Here is a 14,987-nt window from a genome sequence, read left to right as displayed (position 1 = left end):
AACAGTTCTGCAGCACATACAGGCATCACAGAGGAGAACCGTTTTCGCAATGGCTATCCTCCCCATCAAGGAGAGCGCCAGTGTGTTCCAAAAGTTCACGGATGACCTCAGAGCATCCAAGACCCTGTTTATGTTTAGTTGTAGCTGTGACTTTTCAGTGTGCGCTACCTGAATCCCAAGGTATCTGAACTGCGTCTGCTCCCAGCGAAGCCCCAGCACAGGTAAGCTTTCAATGGGGGTACCGACTAGTGAGGCAATAGGAAACCGGGATTTGTCATGGTTAAGCCAGAGACCTGAAATCTTCCCAAAGTCATCCAGAATCCGCACCGTGGGGTGGTGGGGGCGATAGAACAGGGCTTCATTGGCATAGAACGAAATGACATATGGTGTGTCCCCTATTAGTTTGCCGTAGTGGTACAGTTCCCTGCACACTCTAATCGCCATGGGCTCTATTCCGAGAGTAAATAAAAGCAGAGACCATGCCTTGTACCACGGCCCAGCCTCCATGGCTCCAAGCAGCACCCTAGCAGTTGGTCCATGTAAAGCAAGCTGATCCAGCCACAGAACCGTGGGCCAAAGCCCATATGCCTCAGCACCTCTAGCAGGTAGCCCCAGTCCTACGTACATTGGTTATAGTCCACTAAACATCCTCGATGTTAATAGTAGGCAGGCTTCTTCATGTGCTAAATCTTTTCATGGAAATGCTGTGGTTCAAACAACTGTTCCCTCCTTGCAGCTGTCTCTCCTGAATGTTCAGTTCATCTCATATAAACGACCATCTTCATTTGCCACCCTTCTACCATTTCTTTGTGGCCTCCTTCAATATCACATCTTCCTTTTGAGCACGGTCTCATTCGTCTTTTTCAGTGTTGCTTCTCTTACCCATATAATAACGTGCACTTTCCCCTTGCCTGAATTCTAATGATATTTGGCATGAACAGTCAGTTGCATTGTTCCTTAGTCCTGGCAAGTATCCCACTTGGAAATCATACTCGTTGTCCCACTTGCAACACAGTCATGGTTACACCCCAATGGAATACAGAAATCACTCTTGTTCACATTTAAAGTAAATCTTCGACATCCTCATCAACTCCGGATGGGACCCTAATGCTCTCCAATGATGTGACTGGATCTATAGAAGCTATACTTTATTTATTTTTTTGGCACTCATATTGAGAACAGTCTGCCAATATTCTCATATTACAGCACATTTGATAGTCCAGGGATGATCCTACAAACTGTTCTGAGGATACCATTGCAGACCACAGTCTGAATAGGTTTGTGTGCCTCCAGTAGGATGAACAACATACGCTTGGCTTCCAGATTCAGTCTAAAATCATGACTCGAGCACACATCTTGGTCAGGCTTCGTCCTATCAGATATTGAAGATCCTACCATGCTATCTGGCTCCGACCCATGATCTTCTCATTTCACCCTGAAGCATCAGAAATGAGTCTGACGGCAGGGCCTACTGGAGCAACGCATGGTTTTTCAGGAACTTTCTACAGGGTGGCCTGAGAAACATGGATCGTCTTTTGCCTTTCAGAAGGCATGCACAACCTTCCTATACTGCACTGGTTGGAACTGTGTACAGCGGTATCCCTGATTTGCCTCCTTTAAGGTTGAACGTGTTCTATAAATGTTAATGAATAAATGCTGCAACAGCAAGATTACTAAAGTAAAACATTTTTTGATAATGTTATTTAAACTCTCTAACAAGACGTGGATCAGAATAGTGCATACGTTACTTAAGTGTAGGTAATTTGGCTTTTGGTAATTTGCAGATCGTCAATTCACCTTGGAACAACAAGCTACTCAATGGTTGGGGTGTATATTTACATTTCTGCAGTATTGCATCTTTCATAGATTGTATGTTTGAATCATTCTCACCCACCTGGCAACGATTCAGACATGAATCTATTAGATACCAATTCTGGAGAACTGGAGTTACAGGTAAGTAAATACTTTATTTAACCATGCAAAGAAGCTAACCTGGAATCACTGTAGCTAATACCCTTGGCACAGTCTTGCTTACTAGTGTTAGTCTTGATTGATCTGTGAAAACAACAGGCTATTATTCAATACAGAGCTATTTGAAAATTTAAAAAAATCACATGGACGTGCAAATAGACAGCTGAGCTCTGTCTCTTCTTGCAACATGCACTCTATTCCGTAACATTTATATTTCCACGGGTCAGCAGTTTAAACAATTTTAAAAAGTACTGTACTCGCCAGAGCGAAAGCAGCCAGGTCTAAAGGCGATTTAGTTAAATAGTAAGTTTTAAAATGGCATTAACAGTTTATTTTGCATACTGCGCCATTCTGGAGCATAATTAAAAGTACTGCTCCCTCCAGGCTCCCAGACATAGTTATTTTGGCTCCCAGACATCATTATCTTGGCTTATGTCAACCACTAGTTTTCAAGGGGTGACTTGGACATGACATTTTCTCAGAAAACATTTAAACTCTTTTCCATGTGAAATGTTTTGTGTTTTATATGGAAAATCATAATAAGATTTTATCATTAAAGATGAACATCCCTGTCTGTCTCTTACTAAAATAAGATGTGCAATCTTGCAAGTTTTTGGAGACCAAAATTCTTACCTTTTGGATTGCTTTCCTCTTGCTGAAACCCAGCGCACACTATATTTTACCAATTCACGATCTTTACTTGGATATGTGCCCAAATTAAAATGTCCGAAAGCACAAACCACACCCTGTAATTTGTTTAAAGTGAATGAATGCAGGAGTCCATCCACAGCCTTTTCTATTCCCATTGCCTGAAAATATATGTTTTTTAAATCTTCGAAATAATCAGTTTGAAAAACAATATTATGCCACTAGCTCAGCAAACATTTGAAATCGGTATGAGCAATGATTATTGCTGTGGTTTGTTTTCAGTGTGCAATAAAAAAAAATGTGGGAGATCTACACGGTGTAATTAATCTTTAATTCTGAAAGCAGCCTAGTTTCTGTGATGTTGAACCTTTTCTCTGAATACTTCTCTGCTGTCGGTAGAGCACTTGATGTAATTCTTGACTGACTTGACCACTGTTGAGCTATTGACATGTGTACTAGGTTTGGCTTGCAATATTGAGGGTTGGCAATCTAAAGAACAACTTTTCTTCTTGCAGTGCAATTCTGTCATCCTACTTTTTAAGTGAAAAGCTAAACCTTCATGGCAAGATTGGATGCTTGCTAAGTATATTGGGTTCAACTGTGATGGTAATCCATGCTCCGCAAGAAGAAGAAATGGAAACTTTGAATGAGATGGCCCGCAAACTTGTTGACCCAGGTAAGACGAGAAATTAATGTGTTGATCTTGCAGACAATAGAGGCGTCATAGGAGTTCACAGCGTGATACAGATGTTTGAATGCAAAAACAAATATTTACAGCCGATAGTATTCAACCTAACTGCTACAGGATGGATGTTTGCCTGTTATTTTACTACCTTCTTTTGGCATTCTTTTATAATTGTTGTAACTATATACAGTGCCATAAAAGTTGTTTTAAGTTGGGTGTATTTTTCCATTTTCAATTTGAAATTTTCTACTTCTGGATGTATTTTCAACATCCGACCCAAGAATTCTGAAGTCTGACCCAAAATATACCAGCATTTTAAGAAGGTAGAATTGAAGGTTTGGAAAAAATGTGTTATTGATGTCCGGCTGTCAACAGGGGTGGAAGTTGCAGTTGACCTCCTGCCAGTAGAATTTTCTGCTCTTTTTCTGCACTGCTTTTGGTGCAATAAACCACTACCCTGTGTTCGACCAGATGCAGTAATAAGCCAGTGTGAAATTCTAGACTTCTTCCCCTGCATGTGGGTGAAATCAGCTGATTGAGTGGACAACTAACACATTGGGCAAAATGTAACAAACCGTGTTCAAAACTTAATGTAGACTTTAAAAAAAATATTGATCAATAAGAGAGAGAGAAAAAATGTTAAAAAGAGCTAGTTCATTTCCCCTGTATGTATCAATGTAATCAAGAAGAACTGGCTTGTTGTTTGACGTCTCAAGGTTGTTTGTGGGAAACGAGTAGGTTTCTTAAGAAAACCCTCACCCACCAACCTAGTTGGTGGCATGCTTCATCATCAGGTCCTACCCAAGGTGCCTGAACTACAGCATTAAAATAAAGAGATGCGGATATGTGCAGAGTTTTACATTTAGATTAGACTCAAATATCCTAAAGGTAGGTCTACATGTTTCAGCCAGTCTCTAAAGTATGCTGGCTTTCGTCAGGACCAGTGTGAAAAAAGTGTATTGAAGGTGTTTGCACCGGTCAGGCTTAAGTCTTCCTAGCCGGGTTGCGAAAAAGGTGTTGCACGAGGAGCTACGGTGCGGATGAAAAAGGGGAGGGGAACCAGTTGTTTCCTCCTGATATATCCTTTGGTTATGCCGTGGTAACTATGGTAGAATTGCCATAGATGACATGAATCCCGCAAGGGGGCAGGGCCTGTAGTCACACATTCATCAAGGTCCATCTTGAGGCTTCAAACAACGAGCCAGTTCTTCTTGATTACATTGACTTTTTTTTAAAAACAGAAGTATTCTAGTTTTTCTGAATCTGTTAGCACAGCTAGCCTTTCTTAAAAACCAAACCGAACTATTGACAGTACCAGATGTTTAGTGGAATTTGATGTGTTTTTTTTCCTTACATGAGCAACTAGCAGTGCTGCTGTTCTTTTTACCTTCACATCGGAAGATAAAGTTGAAAGCAGTGGTACGTGGGAGAGCAGTATAATTCATGGGAGACTGCAATTCCTGTATGAAACCCCGTCTTTAATTCCTTCATTACAGGCTATTTCTAGCATCTAAAATGCCTTTAATAAAGGAATTGCGTAGCTGCTCAACTGAAATAAGTTATTACAGTTGAGTTCTTGCGTCATAATGCAAGCGCAGAGCCTACAGTCGTTGTGAAAGGCAAGTCATGGGGCATAATTACAGTTGCAATTTAAACAGTGAAAACAAAACATGGCTTTTCCTTCTGCTCGGTTTTTCTAGATGAACAGTAATCATCAGAAATTAGATATTTATTGCTACATGTTTATTTTTTGCACGCTTTAGTTAACCCCTTCGGTGCTCATGACGGAATGGTTCCGTCATGACCCACGGTTGAGCTGTGCTCATGACGGAACCATTCCGTCATGACCACACCCGCGCAAGATTCCGTCAGCGCAGCATCGAAGGGGTTAATTATAATACATGGGATTCTGCAATCTCTATTTGAGAACCTGTCTTAATTTCATTGAGACGACGTGACACACACTCAATTGTCTACTATAAAGAAATGACCTAGCCGGTCAACTGTAATAATTTAATTACAGTTGATTTATGACATCACAATGACTTGTGCCAGAGTCAACAGCCTAGGTAAATGCAGATAACAATCGACAGGAGGAAGCGGTGAGCGGGGACTAGGAGGGGAACTGTGGTGAGAAAGGGACGCATGAGACGCAGTTAGGCATGGGGGAAGCACAGGCTGCCTAGGGAAGGTTTGAGCACCCGTACACGATTCATGGCAATGGGGGGGGGGCGCACCAGGAGGAGGGCAGGCAGAGGGGGGCACACTGACATGGGTTGTGGGAGGGAGAGGGAGGGGGGGCTCCACGCGGGATGGGCGACTTTCCGGCTGTACAATTGGTGGTATGGTTAAATGTACAACTATCCGGGGAAGGGCGGAGGTCGTTGAGCAATTGTATTGTGCTGTTGGTACGAAAATAATAAAAAATGTTTCAAAAAAACAAAAAAAATGCACATCACAAAATCTAGACGCTCTGTTTTACTAGCATTATTTTTAAAGTCTGACTGAGGCTAATATATTTGTTCACCCAATATCTAACTGCTTTTTTAATGTTGTACTACAGATTTCACTTTTATTCTTCATAACTGCTAACATCCTATCTCTTTCATCTGAAAGAGCAACATACGAAGGGTTTTAGCAGTTTCTGAAAAGAGTAATGATGTGACAATTTATTTTAAGGAATAAAGTAGCTGCTGCCATACATAATAAGGATTACAAGTCACCTTGAAGTCCCATGACCTTATAAATGAACTCTGCCTTTGGCCTCTTTCCTCTATATGGTTACGTAACTCTTCAGTGCTTGCAATATATGGGATAAAGTACCCGCTGCCTTACATTACAAGAATAGTGCAAGTCATAGATGAGCTCAGCTATGGAACTCCGAGGTGATTTGCAATATCCTTGTCGTGGGTCTCAGATGTTGAGTCGATCACTGTAATGTGATTTAGTAAAGTCCTTAATTGGAAAAATAAAACTGCATGTTCGCTATTATTTCAGCTGAAATTTAGAAATATCTCTTTAGCAGCAGGCGGATGAGAAAATAGTAGCCATTCCCCATGGCAGTATATTACGTCTTGCAACACCTGCAAAACATACAAAAGTGAACGGAATGCGTTGCAACACAAGTTGAAAAGATAGCTTGGTTTGGGCGTCTACTGCAGTGTTTGTGATTTGCAGGTACACGTAATCCAAATTCTATTTAGTTTTCCTTCTGAATTTGATAAAATGAGGGTTAATGTGCTCTGTTACAACATCTGTTACTAAATTATCGAGAACCTATTTTTCATCAGACTTTGTCACAGAGCAAGTGAGAGGGGCAAAAAAGGCAGAAGGGAGAAGAAAATGAGAGGAAAACATCCAACTAAAAAGAGTACACTCTTTGTCAAATAGTAAGAACCAACCAATTGGTAGAATATGAAATGCATACTATTACTGCATACACAACAGGTGTAATTAAGCACATCAAACTACTGCCAACCAGTCATCTAAACAGAATAGAAATAGCAATAGAGACTTCAGTCAGCTCCTTTTTACTGTTATGGTTGCTCCCAACACTTGAGTTGTGTATGGTTCAATTTAAAACATATGGGCACACATAGGCCAGGATTTTAAGGACACTTGGGGCAGTACATATGACTCTCCTTTCTACTCCTATTCAGACACAGATTCTATATCTCAGACATGGTAAGTCTGTTTTGGGTGTTGGAGGAATGTATTCAGGAAAGTGGTGATCTTTTAAACTAGCCACATCCTCCACCACTTTGACTCTAGGAGCACTTGCCCGCTCATCTGCAACAAGACTGACTATTACAGACTGCTGAAACAGTACAAAGGTAATCTTGGATTCTGGAGGACGATCTTTAAAAACCATCTTAGCATAGAAGGATGCTAAATGAAATAAATGTACAGCCAACTTCTTGTACCAGAACTAGGACTTCCAAGCAGCATTGTAAGGCTCCAAACTTTGATCTACCCTATCTACACCTCCAGTGTGTTTGTTGTAGTCTAGAATGCGCACTGGTTTGCGCCTTTCTGCAACCGGACTCCAAACAGTCATGGGTTAAGTAGTTTTATCATGATTAGTTGTCGGCATGTGGACATCTCGTCTGTCTGAAAATTTCACAGGAAGGAGTTTATTACTACGCAAAGCACTGTTCTGTCTTCTTTCAAGTGTTTTTTACACACAACCATTTTAGGTTAACCCATTAGAGCGGCTTGTGCAACAGTGCCCACTCTGAGCAATTCTTTAAATAATTGCACAGCTGTGTAGAAATTGACCCCGTAAACGGTGACCCTTGTTAAAAAGTGATCCGGCAAGTTCCACACAATTATTTCACTGTCTCCAGAAGTGGAAGGACAACTGGGGGGGGGGGGGGGGGAGGTGAATTAGGGCTGAAGAAGCCCTAATGCTGTACACCCTGTAAGTATGCGCCATATCCAGTGGCCCTGTCACACAGCATATAAAGCCTAATATCATAACATGCTGTCTTGCTGGGAATGTATTGTCTGAAAACCAAGTGCCCCTTGAACAATACCAGAGACTCATCAGCAGATATGTCTTTCCCAGGAACATGGATCGCCAAGAAACGATTTACTAAATGGTCATGGACAGGCTGAATCTTGGAGAGATGGTCACAATTAGGGTAAACTTGTGACAATGCTGTAGCATTACCCACAAAATGCAGCATCCGCTGCAGAAGCAAATACCGATCTCGACTCCTAGTAGTTGTAAATTTAGCAGTTGCCATCCAGAGACTAGCAGACTGATATAAAGACTGCTGATAAGATTGATAAGGAAGCCATCACACAGTTAAAACCCGGAACTGCTTAATCTCATAGAGATTTGTGGGAGTCCAGCATGTAGTTTTGGAGTGAGTCTGAAGTGTGGCCCTGATGCCCCTCAAAAAGTGTTCTGTATACCAATTAGTCTGTTCAACAACATCATCCAAAAACACATCATCAATAAACAGTTGGAAGAAATTCATAGGAAAAAAAGTTCTCTGTATGGACTCTAAACCCTGAAACGCCACTAAAGGCAGGCAAAACAGGCTGCACCATGTTACGGGCAACCCAGGGTTCAGCACTTCCAATGGGAAGCTTTCCAGAACCTGGCTGCAAACCAGCTCACTGTTGCTGCACCAATGGCATATCACTGTCCTCTTAAGAGGGAGGCACTTCATCAGCACTAATAGTGGATTCATCAGCAGAAGACTCCTCTCGAACAGAAAATTCACTGTCAGAACCTTCAACTTGATCCTTAGCCTCAGATGAAGAGTCTGTCTCAGAGCCATGTTTAGAAGCAGATTAAAAAAAGAAAATCTACAACCTGCTGGGCGGTCAGATTGCGGGCAGCCATAATGCCTTCTTATGAAAGTAATACAACAAACAAGACAACAGTAAACAAAGCTGTGTCAAATTAGAACACTCCAAACTCCGCTTTATCAAATAGTAATTATAACTATTGACACATGATTCGGAAAAAACAATCCACACAATGAACTTAATACTCTAAAAAGATGCCTCTTGCTTGCCACAGACCGCTAGACTGAGGACCAACTGCAACTACTCTGCATAGACACAGCAAGCACCAAAGAGATCCCACTAGAAAGGAAAAACAAAAACAATTACAAGCACGATAACACAGTACAGATCGTGCACAAATCCAAACAGGAGTTAGAAAGAGGAAAAAAAACATGCTACAACCGTTTAAAAAAAACATTCAAGCAGGGCAAAAATACTCAATTGAAGTAAACATTACAAAATTCTTACCAGGAGGATTCTTCTTGCAGACCACTCATGTTTTTTCATTTTTTCATGTACATGCTACTGTTAATGATACAACTAACAAATTGGTATGTGAATACGAAAGCTTGAGGGATGTAAATGTAAGATTGTTGGATCTGGCTTAACTGCACAGCTGATTCCATACCATATATGGTCACCAGAAAAAGAGCTTTAAGATGCACAAATTAGAGAGAACCTTTGGTTCTTCCCACTAGTTTGCCGTGAATACAGCGTTTGATTGGACATGTGTTGTATGTTACTATAGGAAAAAGAGTGCTTATATTGCAGTTTTTGCCATGTTGGAAAACTAATGGTTAGTACAGCAGGACTGAGTTGGTTATAGTGAGGATCTTATTAATGATAGTCTAGAAAGCCTGATCTGATTATTATGAAAAGTTGCTACAAAATCAGTAGGTCTTACTTATTTGTTGTGAAAAGCATATGCTAAAGCTAATAGGCATTTATTGGTGGATTGTTAATTTACTTTGTTAAAGCCTGTAGACCGGTATTTTGTTGCACAGAATCTCCCATATTACCGTAGTAGACAAGTGTTTTGGTATTTGTTACTCCCACTGACTGATCCGGGTAGTAGAAGATTTGCAATGTGAGAATCCCTTCTAGACTCTCCTAGCAAGGCCTGTATATTGTTTTGTACATCCTTGTAATTTTAAGATTGTTTGCCTAATGGTTGCCTTGTGGGAAACCTTATGGAGTAGTCCTGAGCCGTGGTTACGGTGACAAGAAGAGGGCAAAGACTGGACATCTGATTGGGAAAAGTTATTTCAGATGCTGTAGACCTGATACAACAAAGACAGTAGGCCTGATTTATTTACTGTGAAAAACCTAGTTAAAGCCAATAGGCCATTAATGGTGCATTGGTTTAACTCCATGTTAAATAATGTAGATTGATTCTGTTGTCCTGACAGGACTGACTATTGTTTCTACACACTAACGCCGGCACCGCAATGTAAGTTTTTCTATTCTGATATACATTAAATAGGAATAGAGTAAAGAATGTAGATTGGCATTTCATTACATGGAATCTCGCAGGTGATTGTGGCAGACAAGGTTTCTCGTGTTGGCTATACAGGGGGGAAAAGGCCTCGACTAGCCCCAAATAATCAGGATACTGTCAAGAACCGCATAGAAGCTGTAGAGACACTGAGCGCCATGACCCTTAAACCGTGTTGAAAGTTGGTGCAAAAATGATTGAATGGCTGCAAGCAGCTAAGAATCTGTGGTAGGAAGGGTTAACCTAAGCTGTCCTAACCACCCAAGGGAACTGAAGGGGAGCAAAACAAAAAAGGTGCAAGGAATGTAACTGCACAACTGGCATAACAACCCACCAACTGCTGTTGTCAGGCAAAGTCCGATGCCGTGACAGGTGCTTACATTTTCTCAGCCATTTCTGACGTGGAAGTGTCTGGATCCCTCAGGCTCTTTCCAGAATATTCTTGCTCTTCTGGAATGTTCTTGCTCTTTCTACTTTGCTGTGGACGTTTTGATCTATGTGATTTGGTCACGTCCCCATCCTTTGCCTCCCCAGCTGCCAGCCAAAGTCTACATGGCTCTACATGGCTGGCCCATTACAAGCTTGTATTGTGCAGCCTGAGACGCAGTTGTGTTCTGCAACACCTTCCCTAATCCACAGAGACCACAAAGTCCAGAATTCCTGACGCCACCTCCTCCCAGCGGGACCCCTCTGCACCTGTTTAAATCAGTACCCACTTTATTAGGGAAATGGTTTTGGTTGGCCTTCAATGGTGAATTCTAATTACGCTTTAAGCCTAAAGACAGCTATTTTGTTACATTGAATCTCACAGATTACGAAAGTAGTCAATGTTTTTATGTTGGTTACCCCATCTGACTAACCCTGGTGGAGCTGATTTTCTCTGTGATGATCTTTAATAGTCTCTCTTACCATTGCCTAACAGGTTTAGTTGTCAGGGAAGCCTTTGTAATCAAAACAATTCATAAACAATGCTTGCATATACATACTGTTTGAGTGTCGTACACATCCACCTCCTGCCCATGACCGAATACATCCCGAGGCGGTAGGTAGCCCACCGCAGACATTCGCTGCATTTTCCTGTGAGTGATGGCATTTTGCCTGATCCATTATGCACATCTACCTACAAACGAGTGTGCTTCAGTGCCAGGGTTATTAGGCCAGTCTTTCCTTTTTCCTTTTTTCATGTTCTGCAGATATCCTGCAGCTTTTTAGGCAGTGTTCATTTTATCTTTAGTGTACTGCCAATAGACATTGCTTCTAAATCAGGCAGCCATCTTGGAATGGTTTTGTCCATAGTGTATCATTATTTTACTCCCCCAAGGTGGCTGCCTTTTTTTAAAATCATGATTGTGTAAGTGGATGAATGCAAGATTGCGCCTCTGGATGGATGAATCGATCTGAGTGTAACAATTAAGCCTGGGCAAAGCACTACGCTCGCTTAGTTTGCGCTACTTCGCACTACGCGTATTGAACGTAGCACAGTGCAAACCCGCGTAGCGTTGCGTAGTGCAACGGTCATTTTTTGCTTGCTCGCTGTCCTCTGCGTCAAGTTGGCGACCACGAGCAAGCAAAATGACATCCCGGCGAGACTTTTTCCTCGTTCGTGATCAGTAACATCAAGTTGGCGATCACGAGCGTGGAAAATAAACCTCCCGGCGAGATTCTCAACGCGGGGAGGTCAGGTTTCTCATTGCGAGTGGTTGCGTATGCTCGCGACCGCTCGCGATGAGAAACTACCAGTCCGCGTTGAGAAAGCTGCTGCTCGAGTAAAAATCTACTCGAGCGGCAGAAAACTACAGCTCGCACTGTGCAAGATGCCGTTTTCAATGATTGCACAGTGCCGGATGCTTGTCCGCACTGTGCAATCATTGAAAACTGCATCTTGCACAGTGCGAACAGGGTACTACGCAGTTCGCGAAGTGCTACGCGTAGCTCGCAGTGCACTTTGCGTAGCTACGCGTAGCGCTACTTCGCGAACTACGCCCAGGGTTAGTAACAATGAGCAACTTAGTGTATGTATGATGTCTTATCAAGTGGCTAAACTCACCAGTGACTAAAATTGCACTTTCAGTTATAAGGCAAACCTTTTGGCATTGAAAATGCTTATCTTTCGTAATATATTTATATAGTTTTATATAGCGTGAACATGAACCATGAGGGTATCCGAGTGCTTTACAGGTGGGTGAAGTAAGCAACAAGTACAAGACACTAGTACAATCACAAATACAAGAGAAGTACAATCTGAGAAGAATAAACATTTGAGGAACATAACCTCCATAGGAAATCACCAGGATAGTAGTCGTGATCGGCAAAATAAAATTGACAAGGGTAAGATGAAGTGACACAAGGTATGGTCTTAGACCAGCCATTTGTTCATCAGAAGTGATTTCACTTTTTTTTTTTTTTTTTAAGTAGGTGGTAGATGGGATCAGAAAGATTTCCATAGCCAAAGAATTCGAATTTTTTCAGGGCGATACCTGAGAAGGCTCTGTTGCACATTTTCTTTTTTGTGGAAAATCTGTGGTTTCAGCAGCAGGGAGCTGCTACTTCGCATTGATCTGCATCCGCTAGATGCAAGTATGTAGGGTTATTGAAATGTAAGGCAAAGTCATGCGTGCAACTTTTTGTTGTATTTTGAAATGTTCACTGCAACAAACATGACATTTTTGTTTTCTATTTCAGGTTTTGTGGTGTTTGCAACAGGTGTTGTCATTGTGTCACTGATGTTGATTTTTGTTGTTGGACCCCGCCATGGACAGACCAACATTCTGGTGTACATAACAATCTGCTCAGTCATTGGAGCGCTGTCAGTTTCCTGCGTCAAAGGCTTGGGGATCGCAATAAAGGAACTCATTGCAGGAAAGCCAGTTCTTAGCCATCCTTTGTCCTGGGTCCTCCTGCTTAGCCTTATCGTCTGCGTCAGCACACAGATAAACTATTTGAATCGAGCTCTGGACATTTTCAACACATCCCTAGTGACTCCAATCTACTACGTGTTCTTCACCACGTCTGTTTTAACGTGTTCGGCCATTCTCTTCAAAGAATGGCAACACATGTCGGTCGATGACCTCATTGGCACCTTCAGCGGCTTCCTCACAATCATCGTAGGGATCTTCTTATTGCATGCCTTCAAAGATGTTAATTTTACGCTCTCAAACTTGCCCGTGTCCTTCCGGAAGGATGACCATGTAGCAAACGGCAGCGTGTCCTCCAATGTCTATGAACGCTTTAATCACGATGAAGAAAATCAAACACAAAGTGAACTGCCATCTGTGGAGCACTTCTCCCTAAGAAGAAACGGAAGCCTGACAACATTTTAAGAATATTTATCTCTTGAAGCATAGAAAAACTGTGGAATTATCAGCCTCCGAATCTTTCTGAATGAAGTAGTTGTATCTTTTTTTGCAGCTTGTAGAGACAATTTAATTTTTGTTTGAATATGGACCAAGCTTAGAAATTACGTTCAAGTTTAAATATTTTTCTTAAGGCATTAAAAAAAATGACCTATGGCTACTTGATTTTTTTTTTTTCGGTCGTCCGTTTCCGTGTGAGGCTTGTAAATACACATTTTTTTATTTGAATGTTTCATTTAAAGCAGTTCATGAACTGATGAGAATTTGTTTGTATTTAAGGAATAAATATTGCATTTCTGCAGTGATACAATAACAAATAAACTAGTGTGACTCCCTTAATATCATCACATGATTTCATTCTATATGTTACACCCCCAGCTCAATTATCAGTTTGTATTTTCATTAATTTTATGAAACTTGGGCTCGCTCTGATGAGCCTCTGGGGTACAGTACGTGTAGTTTTTTTGGCATTTTGAAAAGACAAAGGAAATAAAGAAATTAAAACAAACCACAACCAGTAATGGTATCAAAAGTTCGCCCAACGAACCCCTTCCCCTGGACATTGTCATACATTGCAAGATGGCGGACATTTGGGACTTGTTATTGTGGAGTTCTGGGCATGGCATAGGTCTAAAGTATTGCCATGGGCCGTTGAATGGGAGAGCTGGAGCAACGGGGGTTTGTACATGCAGTCGGGGATCATGAAAGGGGGACAAAGAATATATGTGTCGTAATGGGGGGACATAGTCTTCCATCGGGTAGGATGGAGAGGGAACTTGCAAGGGAGGGAGTGAATCCATTTGGGATCATGTCAATAGTGCTGGAACCATTTTCACAGTGCGAGTGCTGACATCAATGGTACATTACTGAGATCATAAGGGTTGTGAAAAATACAGGCGCCACACAAAGAACAAGTGTAGCAAATGAACCATGCTCATTCAGCAGGGGAGCAGTGAAGGTGTGGTATGTAGCCAGTGGTGCATTTTGGAGTATATTGTTGAAAATAAATGACTACACATAGTGTTATAGCAGAATGCCATTTACAAACAACATATTTTCCATTATAAAGGCCAAGAAATTCCCCGATTTGCAGATTTACTGAAACTATATAGCGTTCAAAAGATAATGTGTGGAAATCGCGTTTCAGCAAATATTTCATTTGTACATCACTAAGTAAAGTATCTTAATTTGTTTTGATCCTATTAAAATCTTCTGTTTCCATCAAACTTCAGAATTTTGAAAAACGCTGCTTCATTTGTGCTTTGCAAACTGCTGGTATGTTTGAATATATATGTACAGTTCATTTACAGGTATTTACACTTAGTTGTGCTTTACAAAAAACATCCTACAGCCATTCCTTTCATGCTCCCTGTACCCAAGCAAGATTGTCAGACAGTCCGTTTTTCAAAATCATCTTACTTTGGAGTTAGAGAAAGAAAAGTAAACCCAAATCTCATGCTAAAGGAATACGCCTGACATTTGACCTCTGTCTTTGAAGGCACAGCAAATGTCACAAGATAAAAGCACAATTTTC

The 14,987-nt window shown here is 41.3% G+C and overlaps 1 protein-coding gene across 5 annotated transcripts in view; it reads left to right on the top strand.

The window, feature by feature from the left end:
- Nucleotides 1-14,679, top strand: part of NIPA2 (NIPA magnesium transporter 2) — a 140,098-nt gene extending 125,419 nt beyond the window's left edge. For all 5 annotated transcript variants that reach the window (XM_085622865.1, XM_085622866.1, XM_085622868.1 and 2 more), the window contains 2 exons: nucleotides 3,135-3,295; nucleotides 12,783-14,679. In XM_085622865.1, the coding sequence (XP_085478991.1) occupies nucleotides 3,135-3,295; nucleotides 12,783-13,420 (799 nt within the window). In that variant the 3' untranslated portion in view covers nucleotides 13,421-14,679. The remainder of the gene's footprint in view (nucleotides 1-3,134; nucleotides 3,296-12,782) is intronic.
- Nucleotides 14,680-14,987: the final 308 nt, after the last annotated feature.

The sequence above is a fragment of the Triturus cristatus genome, chromosome 8 (assembly GCF_964204655.1).
Source record: "Triturus cristatus chromosome 8, aTriCri1.1, whole genome shotgun sequence".
Taxonomy (NCBI): Eukaryota; Metazoa; Chordata; class Amphibia; order Caudata; family Salamandridae; genus Triturus; species Triturus cristatus.
The sequence above is the reverse complement of the archived record's forward strand: the minus strand, read 5'-3'. Positions and strand labels throughout refer to the sequence as shown.